The 20271-nt window shown below is 45.0% G+C and overlaps 1 protein-coding gene across 1 annotated transcript; it reads left to right on the top strand.

Moving 5' to 3' along the window:
- The first annotated feature begins 15292 nt into the window (after positions 1-15292).
- On the top strand, positions 15293-20031 carry setmar (SET domain and mariner transposase fusion gene). Its single transcript, XM_064966702.1, has 2 exons — positions 15293-15731; positions 18253-20031. The coding sequence occupies exons 1-2, from the start codon at positions 15627-15629 to the stop codon at positions 19060-19062; spliced, it is 915 nt and encodes a 304-aa protein (XP_064822774.1). The 5' UTR covers positions 15293-15626; the 3' UTR covers positions 19063-20031.
- The last annotated feature ends 240 nt before the right edge of the window (positions 20032-20271 follow it).

The raw sequence follows: 20271 nt of genomic DNA, 5'->3' as shown, positions 1-20271 counted from the left end.
TTCTAAATCAGGTGAACAGAAGGATTTGAGTTCCTGTATGTTTCTGTGATCACACCATGTCTCGTTAGCCATAAGGCATACGCCCCGCCCCTCTTCTTACCAGAAAGGTGTTTGTTTCTGTCGGCGCGATGCGTGGAGAAACCCGCTGGCTGCACCGCCTCCGAAAGCGTCTCTCCAGTGAGCCATGTTTCCGTGAAGCAAAGAACGGTCTCTGATGGCCCTCTGGAATGCTACCCTTGCTCGGATTTCATCAACCTTGTTGTCAAGAGACTGGACATTGGCGAGAAGAATGCTAGGAAGTGGGGCACGATGTGCCCGTCTCCGTAGTCTGACCAGAAGACCGCCTCGTTTCCCTCTTTTATGAAGTCGTTTTTTTTGGGTCGCCGGCTGGGATCCATTCCGTTGTCCTGGTTGAAAGGCAGAACACAGGATCCGCTTCGCGAAAGTCATATTCTTGGTCGTACTGATGGTGAGTTGACGCTGATCTTATATTCAGTAGTTCTTCTCGACTGTATGTAATGAAACCTAAGATGACCTGGGGTACTAATGTAAGAAATAACACGTAAAAAAACAAAAAACTGCAGTTTCCTAGGAACGCGAAGCGAGGCGGCCATCTCTGTCGGCGCCGGAAGTTTGGACCCATTTCAAGAGGTTAGTGAATGATTTTTTTTTATCCTGCTTTTGTCATTTTATATTTTGTGGTACAAAATGGCTACGTTTTGTCTTTGTTTTGGTGGTGGTCTAACATAAATATATGCTGTGTTTTCGCCGTAAAACATTTTTAAAATCTGACACGCTGGGTAGATGAACAAGGTGTTTATCTTTCATTTGAGGTATTGTACTTGTTAATGTGTGGAGGTTAAATATTTCTAAGAATATTTTTGCATTCCCTGCGCCACCGTTTCAGCTGAACAAGGGGGGGGTGCAGTTCCTGTCGGGGAACCCATAGGCTTAACAAGTTTTAAAGAGTTTAAGCCAATTGGAATTCGTGGTCTGTATATTTTATAATTTAATTTAGGATACTGTAAGGGTTTCGTAACGACAGACGCTGGGAGATGGGAAGCAAGTACAGGGTGAGGATTTAGCAATGAATAGACATGAAACTAAACAAGAACAGTGTCTAGACAAGAGAAACAAAACAACAGCAATGCAGACACAGGGATGAAACTGAGGAAGTGACAGATATAGGGGAGGCAATCAATGACGTTATGGAGTCCAGGTGAGTCTGATGACTGGTGCACGTAAAGATGGTGACGTGTGTGTAATGATGAGCAGCCAGGCAGCCTCGAGTACAAGAGAGGGGAGCGGGAGCAGATGTGACAGGATACCATCAACCCCACAGGCCTTTTTGGGTTGGAGGGTTTGTATTTTGTCCTGTAGTTTATTCAATGTAATTGGAGAAACCAGTAGTAAGATTGTATGGATTCTTCAGTTACACTGGGCTGATTTCTGATGTGACATTCCTTCTTTTTCCGTAGTGTATTTCTATATTGTTTTAGTAATTCACCACAATGAAGGCGTAGGCTCAGGTTTTCTGGATGTCTGTGTTTGGTTGGATAGGTTTCTCAATTTCTTTCTTAGGTTTTTGCGTTCTTCATCAAACCATTTGTCATTGTTGTTAATTTTCTTAGGTTGTCTGCTTGATATTTTTAGATTTGATAGGGAAGCTGAGAGGTCAAATATACTGTTGAGGTTTTCCACTGCTAAGTAAATTTCCAGGAAATTGTCTAGAAGGGATTGAATATGTTGTTGCCTAATTGTTTTATGGTAGATTTCCATTTATAGCTTTTGTTAATATTATTCAATTCCTTTGACTTTTATGCCTCATGATTAAGCAAAGCTCTGTTCGAGTAGTGTGTGTGTGTAACGAATCTCCTCTTCGTCTGAGGAAGAGTACGAAGGATCGGACTAATATGCAGCGTGGTAAGTGTCCTTCATAATTTATTAACAGAACGCACAAAACAAAATAACAAAGTGAAATGGACAAAACGAAACAGCTCTCTAAGGTGACATTACACTAAACAGAAAACAACCACCCACAAACAAGAGTGGGAAAACAGGCTACCTAAGTATGGTTCTCAATCAGAGACAACGATTAACAGCTGCCTCTGATTGGGACCCATACCAGGTCAAACACATAGAAATACCAAACATAGAACAAAAATATTGAATGCCCACCCCAACTCATGCCCTGACCAACCTAAAATAGAAACATACAAAAGGATGTAACATACGAAAGGTCAGGACGTGACAGTGTGGTTTTGCTGTGATCTGATAGAGCGTTCAGTCAGTCCACTTACAACCCTAAGAGACTCTGGGTTGAGGTCAGTGTTAAAGTAGTTTACAGTACTACTGCCAAGAGATGAGCTATAGGTGTACCTACCATAGGAGTCCCCTCAAAGCCTACCATTGACTATGTACATACAGTGCCTTGCGAAAGTATTCGGCCCCCTTGAACTTTGCGACCTTTTTTTTCAGGCTTCAAACATAAAGATATAAAACTGTATTTTTTGTGAAGAATCAACAACAAGTGGGACACAATCATGAAGTGGAACAACATTTATTGGATATTTCAAACTTTTTTAACAAATCAAAAACTGAAAAATTGGGCGTGCAAAATTATTCAGCACCCTTAAGTTAATACTTTGTAGCGCCACCTTTTGCTGCGATTACAGCTGTAAGTCGCTTGGGGTATGTCTCTATCAGTTTTGCACATCGAGAGACTGAAATTTTTTCCCATTCCTCCTTGCAAAATAGCTCGAGCTCAGTGAGGTTGGATGGAGAGCATTTGTGAACAGCAGTTTTCAGTTCTTTCCACAGATTCTCGATTGGATTCAGGTCTGGACTTTGACTTGGCCATTCTAACACCTGGATATGTTTATTTTTGAACCATTCCATTGTAGATTTTGCTTTATGTTTTGGATCATTCTCTTGTTGGAAGACAAATCTCCGTCCCAGTCTCAGGTCTTTTGCAGACTCCATCAGGTTTTCTTCCAGAATGGTCCTGTATTTGGCTCCATCCATCTTCCCATCAATTTAAACCATCTTCCCTGTCCCTGCTGAAGAACAGCAGGCCCAAACCATGATGCTGCCACCACCATGTTTGACAGTGGGTATGGTGTGTTCAGGGTGATGAGCTGTGTTGCTTTTACGCCAAACATAACGTTTTGCATTGTTGCCAAAAAGTTCAATTTTGGTTTCATCTGACCAGAGCACTTTCTTCCACATGTTTGGCGTGTCTCCCAGGTGGTTTGTGGCAAACTTTAAACAACACTTTTTCTGGATATCTTTAAGAAATGTCTTTCTTCTTGCCACTCTTCCATAAAGGCCAGATTTGTGCAATATACGACTGATTGTTGTCCTATGGACAGAGTCTCCCACCTCAGCTGTAGATCTCTGCAGTTCATCCAGAGTGATCATGGGCCCTTGGCTGCATCTCTGATCAGTCTTCTCCTTGTATGAGCTGAAAGTTTAGAGGGACGGCCAGGTCTTGGTAGATTTGCAGTGGTCTGATACTCCTTCCATTTCAATATTATCGCTTGCACAGTGCTCCTTGGGATGTTTAAAGCTTGGGAAATCGTTTTGTATCCAAATCCGGCTTTAAACTTCTTCACAACAGTATCTCGGACCTGCCTGGTGTGTTCCTTGTTCTTCATGATGCTCTCTGCGCTTTTAACGGACCTCTGAGTCTATCACAGTGCAGGTGCATTTATACGGAGACTTGATTACACACAGGTGGATTGTATTTATCATCATTAGTCATTTAGGTCAACATTGGATCATTCAGAGATCCTCACTGAACTTCTGGAGAGAGTTTGCTGCACTGAAAGTAAAGGGGCTGAATAATTTTGCACGCCCAATTTTCCAGTTTTTGATTTGTTAAAAAATTTGAAATATCCAATAAATGTCGTTCCACTTCATGATTGTGTCCCACTTGTTGTTGATTCTTCACAAAACAATACAGTTTTATATCTTTATGTTTGAAGCCTGAAATGTGGCAAAAGGTCGCAGAGTTCAAGGGGGCCGAATACTTTCGCAAGGCACTGTACCTAGCGTCCGACAGAGCTGCAGGAGTTGTGACCCGTTTTTGTTGGTTATGTTGTCGTAGTTGTGTCCAGGGGTGCATATAGGGGAGGGAATGCTGTCACCTCCAGGTAGGTGTTTGTCCCCCTGTGTTGAGGGTGTTGAGTTCTTGTCCAGTTCTGGCATTTAGGTCGCCACAGACTATTACATGTCCCTGAGCCTGGAAATGGTTGTGGATTCTATAGGGGATATAGGTAGCACACATGAGGATGTTTTTCTCTGTTCAGATAATTTCCTGTTTTTACTAATTTAATAGAGTGGGTTAGATCTGCTCTATACCAAATAAGCATACCCCCTGAGTCTCTTCCCTATTTCACACCTGCTTTTTTGGTGGATGGGACTACCATCTCTTTGTAACCTAGAGGGCAACCAGTCTCCTTTTTACCATGTTTCTTGCAGGATGACAATGTTTGTTTTTCCAGTTTCTTTGATGAACTCTGTGTTCCTGCTCTTAGGCCAAATGCAGATTACCTCAGACCTTGGGTATTCCAGGATGAGATAGTAAATGTTTTGTGTTCCATAGTGTTTAGTGTTGTTTTTGTGTGATTTAGACCTGGACCATCACAGTAGGTGTGAGCAGAGCATGTTGAGCATCTGATACATACCTCTTAGGTCAAAGGATAGGGCTTGGGCAGGTGTAATAGTGGGGGTTGGGCCTGTTGCTCTGCTCAAGGCCTGTGCATAATATGTCCTGCTGTCATGTTGAGGTCCTTGCCGCATGGGTGGGGGGCATGGGGTGGGCAGATGGGGCATAGGTATGATATGGGGGCTATATATGGTGTGGCCAGGGTTTGCTTGGGGTGGTCTTAGCTGGTTGGGGTGTGGCTGGTGATGCTGTGGTCTTTCTAGCTCTCTCAATTTCAATTTCAATGTCAATTTATTGGCATGGAAAACACATGTTTACATTGCCAAAGCAAGTGAAATAGGTAATAAACCCAAAAAATTAACAGGAAACATTACAATCACTGGATCGCGTTGTCCAGAATATGGACCGCTGGGAGAGACAGGGAGTTCTTCCAGTGCCTCCACCAGCACAACTGGGGTATATCATGGGCGCCCCTTTACCACCTGAACCCACTGGGATCCGTCTACCCATGCCACGGGGGTACGACGGAAGTCCTGCCAACTGCCAGGGTTTCCTCCTCCAATTAAACCTTTATCTGGCCACTGTCCAACAATCTCCATCGGACCATGAGAAGGTTTTCGTTCTCGTCTCGTGCCTCACCGGGAAAGCACTGGAGTGGGCCAGCGCCGTGTGTGAAGATGCGGCGTTGGACCATTTTGAGGAGTTTACCCGTCTTTTCCGGGCAGTGTTCGGCCACCCACCTGAGGGCAGAGCGGCGGATGAGCGTCTCTCATTTGAGGCAGGGGACGAGGAGCGCGCAGGAGTTTGCTCTGGAGTTTAGGACCCTGGCTGCCGGCGCGGGATGGAACAACAGGGCCCTGATTGACCATTACCACTGCAGTCTACGTGAGGACATCCGTCAGGAGCTGGCCTGCAGAAACACCACCCTCACCTTCGACCAGCTGGTGGACCTGTCCATCCGACTGGACAACATGCTGGCTACTCGCGGACGTCCAGATTGGGGTCTAGTGGTTCCATCCTCCCGCACCCCCTCTCCGATACCCATGGAGCTGGGAGGGAGGTGCAGGGTTGGTTCCTCTGGGAATCGAGGCAGCAGGCAGGGTGCTCTTGCGTCACCCCGGGTGAGTTGGCACCATTCTCACCCAGAGCCCTTTGTCGCACATATATTTGTGTCTGTCACTTTTCCGGATTTCTTTTCCCCTTGTTCCCAGCATAAGGCACTCGTAGATTCAGGCGCGGCTGGGAATTTAATTGATTAAGTGTTAGCTTATAGTTTAGGGACTCCTATTGTTCCCATGGATGTACCTTTCCCATTCACGCCTTAGATAGTCGACCATTAGGGTCAGGGCTTGTCAGGGGGACCACCGCTCTTTTGAGTATGGTGATGTGGGGGGGTCACACGGAAAATATTAGTATTTTCCTTATTGACTCTCCTGCGTATCCAGTGGTGCTAGGCCTACCCTGGTTAGCTTATCTTAACCCCACTATTTCTTGGCCACAGAGGGGTCTCACAGGGTGGTCGCAGGAGTGGTTAGGTAGGTGTTTAGGGGTTTTCGTTGGTGATACTATGGTGGAAAGTCCAGACCAGGTCTCCACCGTGCACATCCCCACAGAATATGCCAATTTGTCTCTCGCCTTCTGTAAAAAGAAGGTGACTCAATTACCACCTCAATTACCACCTCATCGAGGGATTGTGCGATAGATCTCCTGGTAGACGTTGCACTTCCCAGGAGTCACGTGTATCCCCTGTCGCAAGCAGAGACGGTGGCTATGGAGACATACAGTATGTCTCCGAATCCCTGCGTCAGGGGTACATTCGGGCCTCCACTTCACCCGTCTCCTCAAGTTTCTTTTTTGTGAAGTAGAAGGATGGAGGTCTGTGCCTGTGCATTGATTATAGAGGTCTAAATCAAATCACGGTGAGGTACAGTTACCCGCTACCTCTTATTGTCACGGCGATTGAGACAATGCACGTGGCACGCTTCTTCACTAAACTGGATCTGAGGAGTGAGTACAACCTGGTGAGTATCCGAGATGGAGAAGAGTGGAAGACGGCATTTAGTACCACCTCAAGTCATTAAGAGTACCTCGTCATGCCGTACGGGTTGATGAATGCTCCATCAGTTTTCCAATCCTTTGTAGACAAGATTTTCAGGGACCTGCACAGGCAGGGTGTAGTGGTGTATATTGATGACATTCTGATATACGCCGCTACACGCGCCGAGCATGTGTCCCTGGTACGCAAGGTGCTTGGTCGCCTGTTGGAGCATGACCTGTATGACAAGGCTGAGAAATGCTTGTTCTTTCAACAGTCCGTCTCCTTCCTAGGGTATCGCATTTCCATGTCAGGAGTGGAGATGGAGAGTGACCGTATTGCAGCCATGCATGACTGGCCGACTCCCACCACAGTGAAGGAAGTGCAGCGATTCTTAGGGTTTGCCAACTACTACCAGAGGTTTATCTGGGGTTTTGGTCAGGTGGCTGCTCCCATTACCTCAATGCTGAAGGGGAGCCTGGTGCGCTTGCATTGGTCAGCTGGGGCGGACGGGGCTTTTTTTGGCACTTGAAGGCTGTGTTTACCTCGGCTCCTGTGTTGGCTCATCCGAATCTCTCTTTGGTCTTCATAGTGGAGGTGGACACCTCCGAGGCTGGGATAGGAGCTGTGCTCTCTCAGTGCTCGGGTACGCCACTGAAACTCCGCCTCTGTGCTTTCTTCTCTAAGAAGTTCAGCCCGGCGGAGTGAAACTATGATGTGGGGGACCTGGGGCTGTTGGCTGTCGTTAAAGCTTTGAAGGTGTGGAGACATTGGCTTGAGGGGCTAAACACCCCTGTCTCATCTGTACTAACCACCGCAATCTGGAGTACATCCGGGCAGCGAGGAGACTGAATCCTCATCAGGCAAGGTGGGCCATGTTTGTCACCCGTTTTGTGTTTACCCTCTCTTACAGACCAGGCTCCCAGAACGTCAAGGCAGACACACTGTCCCAGCTGTATGACACAGAGGAGCGATCCATGGATCCCACCCCCATACTCCCCGTCTCTTGCTTCGTGGCGTCGGTAGTGTGGGAGCTGGACGCGGACATTGAGCAGGCGTCACGTGCAGAGCCCACTTCCCCTAAGTGTCCAGCTGGGTGTCTGTACGTTCTGTCTGCTGTCTGCGATCGGCTGATCTATTGGGCTCACGTCATCCTGGGGTCGGCCGGACGGTGCGCTGTCTTGGTGGGAAGTACTGGTGGCCCACTTTAGAAAGAGATGTAAGGGTTTATGTTTCCTCCTGCTCAGTGTGCGCCCAGTGCAAGGCTCCTAGAAACCTGCCCAGAGGTAAGTTACAACCCTTACCCGTTCCACACCTGTCGGTGGATTTTATAACCGATCTTCCACCTTCACAGGGTAAGACCACGATCCTGGTCGTTGTGGATCGTTTTTCTAAGTCCTGTCGTCTCCTCCCTTTGCCCGGTCTCCCTACAGCCCTACAGATTGCTGAGGCCCTGTTTACACACGTCTTCCGGCACTACGGGGTGCCTGAGGATATAGTGTCTGATCGGGGTCCCCAATTTACGTCAAGGGTCTGGACGGCGTTCATGGAACGTCTGGGGGTCTCGGTATGCCTTACCTCAGGTTTTCACCCCGAAAGTAACGGGCAGGTAGAGTGAGTTAGAGTGAACCAGGATGGTAGAGTGAACCAGGATGTGGGTAGGTTTCTGACGTTTTATTGCCAGGACCGGCCGGGGGAGTGGGCGGCGGTCGTGCCCTGGCAGAGATGGCCCAGAACTCGCTCCGCCACTCCTCCACTAACCTTTCTCCATTTCAGTGTGTATTGGGGTATCAGCCGGTTCTGGCTTCATGGCATCCGAATCAGACAGAGGCTCCTGCGGTGGACGACTGGTTCCAGCGCACGGAGGAAACATGGGACGCCGCCCACGTCCACTTTCAGCCTCAGGCCAGTGGTGGCTGGCACACTTCAGGAGGCTGAGGTGCGGGAGTTTCCTCTGCCCCCTCTGGATATTGAGGGGGTCCCAGCGGACTCCGTTCGACCCATCCTGGATTCGAAACGTCGGGCGAGGGACCTTCAGTACCTTGTGGACTGGGAGGGGTCAGGTCCGGAGGAGGGGTTCCTGTGGAGGACGTGTTAGATCCTTCCCTGCTACGAGAGTTCCACCGTCTCCAACCGGATCGCCCTGCGCCTCGTCCTCCGGGTTGTCCCCGAGGCCGGTGTCGACGCGTGGCTGGAGCCGTCGGGAGGGGGGGTACTGTCACGACTTCTGCCGAAGTCGATGCCTCTCCTTGTTCGGGCGGTGCTCGGCTGTCGACGTCACCGGTCTTCTAGCCATCATTGATCTATGTTTAATTTTCCATTGGTTTTGTCTGGTCTTCTTACACACCTGGTTCCAATCCCATTCATTAAAGTGTTGTGTATTTAACCTTTTGTTTCCCCTCATGTCCTTGTCAGAGATTGTTTATTGTTGTGTTTTATGGATTGGTGTGTGACGGGTTCTTTTACCCACATTTATTTTATTATGGACTTTGGTTTTGGAGTTTGTTTTAAGTTGTTAAAATACTCCAATTATACCAAGTTTAATTCTCCTGTGCTTTACTTCCCTGCCACCTACATACACGATGTGACAATCACAAAATGTCCAAAATAATAAAGGCATTATGTCTATATACAGCGTTGTAATGATGTGCAAATAATTAAAGTACAAAAGGGAAAATAAATAAACATAAATATAGGTTGTATTTATGTTACGAATCCCTTTTGGCCCGACAGTCTAGGGGGGATGGTAATGAGACTCGTAACATAACTCATGCAAGTTATTATTGTGACAAAGGAAAAGTGTGAACGAAATAAGCACGACAACTGAAATCTACCGTCAAACTCTAGGTTTATTTATAAACACACGGTAATGGGGGGAGCAGGAAAAGGGGCTGAGCTGGACCCAAGGAAAGAAACAATAAGTATTCAAAAACACCCCTAAGCTAGACTAGCCTACTTTAACAACAGCTAACTAACTAACCAAAAATACAGTGGGTGGTCCGCCCAGTTCTAACTAGTGTATTTAACAAAGTTCACCTACGGGTAGTGTATGCCCATGGGCGACTTGTCTTGGTTTCCCCCTTTTCCACCAGCAATCAAACACAAACACCATAACCAAAAACAATACTCACAGGCGATGACAAAGTGCTATGAGGTGCTTAAACAAAAGAGAGGTTAAGACACAAAGAGTGAACCACAGAGACCTACAGACATGGCATTTACAGAGAGATTGAGCTTGAGCTGAGCTTTAGAACAAACAAATGATGGGGTTTTTAAACCATGGGGAAGGAACTGTGATAGGTCAGGAAATAGGAGGAGGTGTGTCTTCTGATTGATGATTGATTGTTGACTGATTGGGGAGTGATGATTTTCACCTGTGAGGGGAGAAGGAGAGAAAAGAAACACACACACAGGATACACACACACACAGGATAACTGTATCCGTAACAATTTACAATGGTGTTTTATCTTCACTGGTTGTCCTTTTCTTGTGGCAACAGGTCACAAAATATTGCTGCTCTATCTTGTCAATAAAGACATTTCAAATGTCATATTATGTCTATATACAGTGTTTATCCCTCTTTTCTCTTTCTCCCCCCCCTCTCTCTCCCTCCCTCCCTTTCCCACTCTCCCTCTTCCTCTCTTTCACTCTCTCTCCCCATCCCCCCTCCCTCTCCCTCTTCCTCTCTCTCTCTCTCTCCCCCATCCCCCCCCCCTCTCCCTCTTCCCTCTTTCCTCTCTTTCTCCCTCTTCCTCTTCCTCTCTTTCACTCTTTCTCTCCCTCTCCCCCTCCCCCCTCTCCCTCTTCCTCTTCCTCTCTTTCACTCTTTCTCTCTCTCTCCCCATCCCCCTCCCTCTCCATCTTCCTCTCTTTCACTCTCTCTCTCTCTCCCCATCCCCCTCCCTCCCTCTCCCTCTTCCTCTCTTTCACTCTCTCTCTCTCCCATCCCCCTCCCTCTTCCTCTTCCTCTCTTTCACTCTCTCTCTCTCCCCATCCCCCTCCCTCGTTCTCCATCTTCCTCTCTTTCACTCTCTCTCTCTCCCCATCCCCCTCACTCTCCCTCTTTCACTCTCTCTCCCATCCCCCCTTCCCTTTCCCTCTTCCTCTCTTTCACTCTCTCTCTCCCCATCCCCCTCCCTCCATCCCCCTAACTCTGTTCCTCTCCCCATCCCCCTCCCTCTCTCTCTCTCTCTCCCCATCCCCCTCCCTCGCTCTCTTTCTCTCATGGACACAGAGGTTAAAAAACAATCAGTAAATCAAATGTACATATCTTTAAAGCCCTTTTTACATCACCAGTTGTCACAAAGTTCTTATACAGAAACCGAGCCAAAAACCCCAAAGCACAAAAAATGCAGATGAAGAAGTACTGTGGTTAGGAAAAAAATCCCTAGAAAGGCAGGAACCTAGGAAGAAACCTATAGAGGAACCAGGCTCTGTGGGGTGGCCATTCCTCTTCTAGCTGTGCCAGGCAGATATTATAAGAGTACAGGGCCATTAAGGCCAGATCGTTCTTCAAGCTTCCAAAGGGTCTGAGGTCAGTTACATTTGCTCCTGGGTCTGTGTTTTATTACCAGGGGATTGAGGTGAAGCTCTCCTTGACATCATCGCTGCTCTGTCACCGAGAAATACCTCAGATGACAAATATCACCATTTGTCAGCTACACCTTTCATGACTTATTTTGTCAGTGCATCGATCTCGCTTTAAAATATGTCTGGAACACATCTAAACATCATAATAGCACTCACAGTTATCTTTTCAACTGCCAGTGATTTAGAGATATCAATGTTACTGGAAACAGAAATAAAACTATGGTGAGCAAAACAGTTGCTGTAGGACTCCATGATGGAGGAAACCATAGAATCTCTCCAGGGTATCTAACATCATGTTCAGTTGATAATGATGCTATAGATTACTTTACTCTGAGGATTGACTCCTTTGACATCCCACTGAGCATAGTCCAATATGTCTTTAAAACAATCAAACCCCGACAAATGAGGCAATATATTTTTTTGTCTCTCCACAACTTAACAAGGTTTACTATATCCCATCTGTAACATGGATTTTGATCCATAGCAGGGTAAGTGGAAGTTGAAAATGAATTGATTGGATTCAGTGAGTTTCAGGGAGTGGAGACTCTTGAGCTTGGCTGGGCACGCTGCTTGCGAATTGCTCAAGGCCATAGGACGGGAAAATAATTATACTTATTTAGTTTGATATAATAAAAAACTATTCAAGATGTATTTTAGCATGTATTTAACATGCATTCTTTATCCTCTTCATAGGATAACTGAATGTATATGTTATATTGTATTTATATGTTCTATTGATTGTTTATTTTCTGTTATTGTCTGAGCTGTAACGTCAATTCCTATGCTTCTATTTTCTGCACTCACCCAGACCTATCTTCATCCTTCTAACCTGACACTCAACCACAGTACACGAAGGCCAAGGTCCATCCCTCTCCATTACTTCAATTCCAGACAGATTAAGGGTTCAATTCTTTTCAAATAAGCAGAATGTGCTCTATTATGACCTCAACCTTTCTTCTCCATCTTTGTGCGAGACAAATCTGTGGAATGGCTCTCTCCTCCTTCCCCTGGGCCTCCTCCTCCTGGGCAGGCAGCAGTAACCTGCAGTCAAAAGAGAAGAGAGAAGAGAGGACAAGGGAGCTGAGTAATGGGTGAGACATCACTTTTGGGGTTTTCTGTGAAGAAATATCATCATGACACCTTCAGAGAGTCTCTCACCAGTGGCTTGTTCAGACTTGCAACACCAGGCATGTGATTCCCTTGGTTCCCCCTGCGTTAACATGAAAGATTCTTGTGTCCTCTATTCCACTACTGTATGAACATCTAGTCGGCTGTTTTGTTGCTGTTGTAATGTTCATCATCAGTTGTATTTAGCTGGGTAACAATTTAGTCATCAGACTTCACACAACTGTAATAGACAGTTGAGTTTGTGCTCCAACAGTGATGGTTTAAAAACACTGCAAACCTTGGGGGGGGGGGGAGGATGACCATGCCTGACTCTACCTAATTGCTTTGTGAAATGTTGTCATGTGAGTAAATCATGCTGCTGTTGCTGTTGCCTAGCAGCAGAGGAAGTCTTCTAACAAGTCTCTGAGGATGACTGCTCCAGGGCGTGAAAATTCAAGCTGAAGCCATTCTACACACAGACCTACATACAACCTTCATGTCACTTCACTGGAGAGGGAGGAAAAGTTTGTCAACGTGTTTGTACATTGTGTCAATGTACATTACCTCCATGTCTGTTAATGTGTTTAATTATTCTTTATTTGTTTCTATGTTTTCTTTCTTTTTTACCTTTCACCAATCCTTCTTGTTTGGCAACCTCTGTTGTTTTCAGAAGCTGTGCTCCTCTTTGTTTCATTGGCAGTGGATCCGTGGCCCTTTATGCACTGGGAGAACTGTGATGGGAGGCTCCTTTGAGAAGCACAGGGAAATGGCACAGGCAGAGTCCTAGTAATCAAGCCCATTCAGGCTAACAAAGGGAAACGGAGGTAGCCTTTTAAATGTTTTTTTCTTTTTTTCTCCAAAGTCAAACAAGACAGTGAGCAGCAATGCCACAGCAACTTTTCCCACAAGCTGAGAGCAGCATCACTGGCAATTTGAAGCCAAGTCAATCAACAGAGAAGCAGAGGACATGGTCTATCATGGTTTTGATTCACTGGCTGTCCAACCACATGTATTATGCCCTTCAAAGTCCAGGTCTTCTGTTGTCTTCTCATTAAACACAAAATAGTTCATAGTTCCCCAACAAGCTCTGTCAACAGGAGAACAGAAGGTAAGGGATGTACTTCATCCTATTGTCAAGCACTATTGTGAGAGCCAGACAATGTAAAGTCATTTTAATTACATAGAGACCTTAATTAAGAAAAACAAGCTGGTACTTCTGGTACTTTAGCACCAATTTTCAAATGGGAAGTCCACTCAAAACACATTCCCTCTTTCTCAGTGCACATTACCTTCCTCTATTTTATTGGATAGCAAACTCCCATTGGTAAATGCAATGTATTTGTGTGGACTGAGTTTGCAACACTCTGGGAATCCAGAGGGATAAACTCCAAGCTGTGCGGGTAGAATGTTATACAGTCTAGCTAAATACTATTTCAACCTGTACTGTTTGCTTATTTTTCAGCGGACAGGGAGGCAGGAGCACACCGTAAGAGGACAAACATGCTGATGGGATTTTGAAAAAGTTAATATTTTATAGAGATTGGAGGACATAAGAAAAAATATATATACCGCATTTGCTGACTGTACAGACCTGGGCTCTTCGATCAGTTAATCATCATGACAGCCATCAATAATCTTAAACGCTCTGTCCATATCTAATGTCAGTTTCCCTAAAAAGTAATATTGTTGGTGAGCATCTACTGTCCTCTTCAATGCCCTAACGGCATTCATTTGGTTTACATTATATTTCATTCCCAGGAGAAATTCAGTAAAACTCAAAATCACGAATTTAGTTTTTTCACAAGGATATTGTAAATGAGAGAGGATAGCAGGAGTATTCTCAGAGGAAGAGGACAAACGGTCAGTTGTGTGTGCAGCTGAGATGCCAGCCAGCAATGTTGCAATGTGACCTCTCTCCATCTGCTTCCTTCAGCCACTTGAGTCCAAACCTATGCATTTATTATGTATGACAACATCAAAACATCATGCCATGGTAGGGATATAGCTGAAAACTGCCAAAATGACTCACCTGAAAATAAAAAAATGTTCTGCATCCTGTCCAACATCTATGCCTTTGAACAAAAAGCGAACTTAAAGGAAACCCTGATGACCGCATTGTTTGTTTTAAGGCCAGGCAGTATCTCTCGCAGCAGTATCACACCATATTGGACAGGATAGTGACTGAGGAAGAAGGTAAACATAAGCCTGGAATCACAACTTTCTTTCTTAATTTCCTATCCCCTCCCCATGGGTCTGAGGAACAGATGGAGCGTGGTGCTCCCAAACCCCATCATTACAGGATGGATGATGTCACTCACTGGCAGGACGGCAGGGTTGCTTCCAATGTTGTTCATTTGGTGTGTCATTATCTCCAAGGTAACACTGGTCAACCTGTTGCATCCTGACTGCTTGCATCACTGCCTGGTATGGCAACTGCTCGGCATCCGACCGTAAGGCGCTACAAAGGATAGTGCGTACAGTCCAGTACATCACTGGAGCCAAGCTTCCTGACATCCAGGACCTACCGCACGTCAAGCGGTACCGGAATGTAAAGTCTAGGTCCAAAAGGCTCCTTAACAGCTTCTACCCCCAAGCCATAAGGCTGCTGAACAATTAGTCAAATGGCCACCCAGACTATTTACATTGACCCCCACTGCTTTGTTTTGTTTTTCATGCTGTTTATTATCTATGCAGCATTACTTTTTTTACTTTACTTTATTTTTTACTTTAGTTTATTTAGTAAATATTTTATTAACTCTATTTTGTCGGTAAGGTCTACACCTGCTGTATTTGGCTCATGTGACACATAAAATTGATTTGATTTGAGAGGTCCTTGCTCCTCATTCACGCATGTGTCAGGTTGTCCCCCTCACTCTCCAGCTGGGTTCAAACTAATTTGTTTGTGCTCATATGATGTGGGAACCACAGTACACTTTTCCCTCCTATGGCCATGTTTTATTAGCTCGATAACAATGGCCTACCATGATTCATTGCGCGATGACTGTACCTGGGTCTCTTTGTCAAGTCTCACAGCGCCACATACCGCAAAAATTGCATAAATGCATAGTGAGATTGTGCTCCGAGGCCGCTAGGTGGCGACATTGTAAAACATTCACACTAGACTTTCCGGAAGCGTCTCTTCTTTGAGTGTTGTAGTGTCTTTTCTCGGTTGACATGATTCTCGAGCTTGCTAAATTTGAGAGCTGAACATTTAGCGAGAAAATATGAGTATAATAAAGGTTTTTGATCAGTATTTGTGCAAGGGTCTCGAAAATGTTCCAGTTTTACGAGAGGGTAATGTCAGCAAAGAAGAATATTCTGAATTTCAGGTAAAATGCTTTATTGTAGCTCGTCGTAGCTGACTGGTTAGCCCATGCCAATACAACGAGCCAGCAATCTAACTTAGAAATTGTTAGGCACCATTATTCCACGTGTGTAATTGTTTATATGGATAAACCATAGTTACTTGGCCTATGCTACACTGTGATAATGAAACTATTGCATATTCTTGCATTAGTGCTTGTAAACAATGCTCTGATGAGAACCATGTTGAAGTCAATGAAGTAGCAGTTTTCTTTATTTTCGGGGGGAAATAACAAAAGGTGCAACAACCTAATTTCTTTGCAATATGAACATTTAGAAATGCTTTCTTAGAATTAGCAACATGTCTGGTCGAGGACCTAAAATCAGTTGCGGTCAGTGCCGTTTAAGATGAGGGAGGACGATTTTTTTTTTAATGAGCATGGCTTTCTTTCTATTATAGCATAAGGGTGACTGTCATTCATCTTCCATTCACCCAGTTCAATGTAACAGCGATAGGTTTAGGCTACTACATGATACTAACATTTTCCCTATACCCATCATGAGGTTGCTACAACCTAGCCTATGAATTAAAGTTTATAACATAGGTGACACCCTGACGGTGACATTCAATACTGCCTTGCACACTCTTGCCTGCATGTAGCTGATATAGGGTGTAATCGTTAGTCCAAAAGTTGCAAACAAGAGTTTCTATTGGACACATGTAGGTATGTTTATCCCCATTTTGTTCCATTTGCTTCTATTTAAGAAACATTTTTCAACAGAATCAGCGGAATGAATACACTCCATATCACACGTAAACACAGTTCACGTTCATAGTATTACTTCTCGCTTGCGCTCTCCTCCTCTCACCCCTTCCCTCGTGGACTTCAATACACAACACTTCAGCTGTATGTGACCAGGCAACACAAAAAAACATTCCAAACCAAACCGCTACATACAGCCTACATCGTTGTCACCATATTTGCTAAAGTAATGTCATAGTCAGCATAGCTAATATAATGAACTCGTTAGTATACCCGCTACAATCATGCAGTAATGTTAGTGTACAGTCAGTAAGCAGTTACACCGGTGGACCCCGGTGGCAATACATTTGTAAAACCAGAAGCTTACCTTGACTTGGAAGAGTTCCAGTGTTGTGTTTGATGTCATAGCCAGCTAGCTAACATAGCATCCCTCTGTTTGAGCAGGGTGTTTCAGTAGGCTGAACTAGCTAGCTTCATTTGCTAGTGAAGTCAATGAAACTGAAACTGAAAAAAATGGGGGAAAAGTCTCTATTTCTCACTTGCTTCTCCTTCATTTTGGAAGAAATACATATTTTTTAAACTGTTAAACTATTGTCTTTATCTCTCTTTGAGGCAACTACTCACCACATGTTATGCACTGTAGTGCTAGCTAGCAGTAGCTTATGCTTTCAGTACTAGATTCATTCTCTGATCATTTTGATTGGGTGGACAACATGTCAGTTCATGCTGCAAGAGCTCTGATAGGATGGAGGACATCCTCCAGAAGTTCATAATTACTGTGCAAGTCTATGGAAGGGGTGAGATCCACAATCCTCCTAAGTTTTGTATTGAAGTCAATGTACAGAGAGGACAGAAGCCAGCTGCACTGGCGACACCATGGTGCTACAGAGTGCTGTGGAGGCTACTGTAGACCTTCTTTGCAAAATAGTGTGTTTTAATCAATTATTTGGTGACGTGATTATATTTAGTATAGTTTCATCTAAAAAGGATAACTTTTTTAATTTTTATTTTATTTTTATGAAATTCACTGAGGAGGATCTGCTGAGGATCCTCCACTGTTTAAAACCAATAAAACCCATTGGAAACTGTGTGGTAATGATAATGGGCCTACATTTATACAGTTACTTGACTGTGTCCAGCTCACTAATAATCACCTAAATTGAAATTAGATAGTCAGGGAGTATAGCAAATTCCAAATACAATGGCTAGAGGACAATATTTTGCAAATTCTAATGGCAATGAAATAATTTATAACAAATGTTCAGTGTGGCTCTCCGGACCTCATTGAAGACCAAATGCGGTCCCCAGGGCAAAATTAGTTTGACACCCCTGCTGTAGACACCGGTATAAAGAACAGCTGTAGATCTTCATTTAGGTTGTCTAAACTGTTTTCTGCCAGCTGGTGGCAGCACAATATCATCCCTGGCCACCACTTGGACTGTCTGGGTGAAATAGAGAGAATCTGAAATAGGCTATTGTAATTACTGAACTTTCGGAACTGCACCACTTTACAATCTCCTTACATGTCTTTCTCTTTGAGATTTTCACCACGGCTTGCTTAAAGGAACATAGCTATGCAGGATTGGATGATATTACAGGGAAGAAAAAACATAGCTTCTATGTGTGATTGAATAAGCTTTTTCTCTAACTATGTCCTCTAAACAAGTGAAATCCCCCAGAGCCTAATATCTTGAGTGGTTGTTTTTTTAAATTTTTTAAAAATTCGTTTGTATCTGATAAAAAACTTCAGTCCCCTCTCCTCCATCTGTCTCCTTGCTTTCAGTATTCTCCAGAGAACATCCAGGGGCCGGGATGTGACATAGACCCCAGTGAGGTGACTCTTCCTGGATGCTCCTGCTACGCCCACTCCTGCCTTAGAGAGAGCTGCTCCTGCCTGCAGACTTACGGACAGACATGCAGACAAACGTACGACAGCCATGGCCGACTCCAAGAACAGGGGGATACGGAGACTGGTTACTGCAGGCCTGTGTTTGAGTGTAACGCCTTGTGTGGCTGTAGTGAGGCCTGCTGTAACCGGGTGGTCCAGAGAGGCCTGGGGCTCAAGTTGTGTGTCTACCCCACAGAGGACAGAGGCTGGGGCATGCGAGCGCTGGAGCCCATCCCCTGTGGAACCTTTGTGTGTGAGTATGCCGGGGAGGTGATCGGCTTTGAGGAGGCCAGACGCAGACAGCTTGCTCAGGGGCTTGAGGACAACAACTACATAATTGCTGTGCGGGAGTATGCTGGCCAGGGCCCTGTCAGTGAGACCTTTGTGGACCCAACTGTGGTTGGGAATGTGGGGCGTTTTCTGAACCACTCCTGCCAGCCCAACCTGTTCATGGTGCCTGTCCGGGTGCACTCCCTGGTGCCCAGGCTGGCCCTGTTTGCTAGCAGGGACATCACCCCTCAGGAGGAGCTCACATTTGACTACTCAGGGGGCTATAGCAATACACCCTCTGTGGAGAGGTTGGTCCAGAGTGACCCTGGGACAGAGGCCAGTGAGACAGGTACCCTCCAGAGGAAACCATGCCACTGTGGTGCCCAGAACTGTTCCCAATTTCTGCCACTGGATTTATCTGTTCTCAACAATTAGATTAGAGGGATGCATTTATTTGGTAAATGTTTATACATGTTTTGTTATTTGAAGTGATCATGTTGTACTGGAAAGGAGAGACACTTTGCACTGAACCCTTTTTTTGTCGTTTCTGTTGAATACAACTCTCTGTTGAATCACTAACACAGGCTTCTGGGGTATTCATCCTATGCTTACCAGTGTGGCATCCATCTGGCTTAAAGATGAAATCTGGGATTGGTGCCTCCATCTCGAATAAAGGGGAAATCTGGGATTGGTGCATCCATTTTGAATTCATAATGTCATTGATTATAAAGGGCTCATGCGCTTAGTTCAACTGTCTTAACCCATCAGAACCCAAAATATAAACCTGTTTGTAATTCTAAACAAACTGTAATTCTAAACAAACACGGTATAGTTTCAAAACATGGTTAGAATGTAATTGATGGTCAGTAGCTCTCTTTCAATTTTAGAGTGGCTACAGCCCCAACTGTCAGCTGTTTACCATAACAAGTGCCAGGGTGCCATTTTTGATGACCCACTTTTCTGTCACGACTGCTCAGTCTCCACCCTCTTTCTGTTGGATGGCATCGCTGATCTGATATAAAGATACAGCATTTCTATCACAATGTATAAACTTCATCTGTGTTGTGCAGACCAGCTAAAAGCTCTCTCTGTCAGAGAGTACTTGTGCTATGTGGGGCACGTCCCACCAGACCTAGCTATCAAAACACTTCAGTCCACAAGTGGCCTATATATAAGCCCTCGCCCCATATCTCACTGACAGCAGATTCATCTAGCAGGTCTTTATATTAACTATGCACTGACTGATATTGACTACAGCAAAAGAGGGGTCTGGCTTCGTAGGGTTTTGTATACTTATAAGAATCATATGTGCACATCTGCTCATAAATTGGCACAACAATGTTGTATGCGAAGACATTTCTCTCTCTAAAGATGTCCATTTAACCTTTAAAGATATATAGCATACACGTTGGTGGTATCTTGTCTCCATCCCTCAACTTTACAAATATCTCTGTGGTCTTTCAACACAGTGTCCTCCTGAAGGTATCTTCAGCTCTTCATTGGAGCCAAGAATCTCCAGAGGTGTGAGCAATTAAGAAGGGCCGGAGGGTATTTTAATATAGTAATGGGTCTTATTCCCATGCCACAGGAGGGGCCAAGGTGTCCTGCTTTACTGTGACCATTCTTAAATCAAGCCCCTCCTCT

This window comes from Oncorhynchus masou, chromosome 5 (genome assembly GCF_036934945.1).
Source record: "Oncorhynchus masou masou isolate Uvic2021 chromosome 5, UVic_Omas_1.1, whole genome shotgun sequence".
Classification (NCBI taxonomy): Eukaryota; Metazoa; Chordata; class Actinopteri; order Salmoniformes; family Salmonidae; genus Oncorhynchus; species Oncorhynchus masou.
The sequence above is the reverse complement of the archived record's forward strand: the minus strand, read 5'-3'. Positions and strand labels throughout refer to the sequence as shown.

Bases quoted from the DNA above. Each gene is read 5' to 3' on its own strand.
- setmar (XM_064966702.1), top strand. From the start codon at position 15,627: ATGAGTATAATAAAGGTTTTTGATCAGTATTTGTGCAAGGGTCTCGAA. The intron at 15,732-18,252 runs GTAAAATGCTTT...CCTTGCTTTCAG, and splicing joins AAGAATATTCTGAATTTCAG to TATTCTCCAGAGAACATCCA.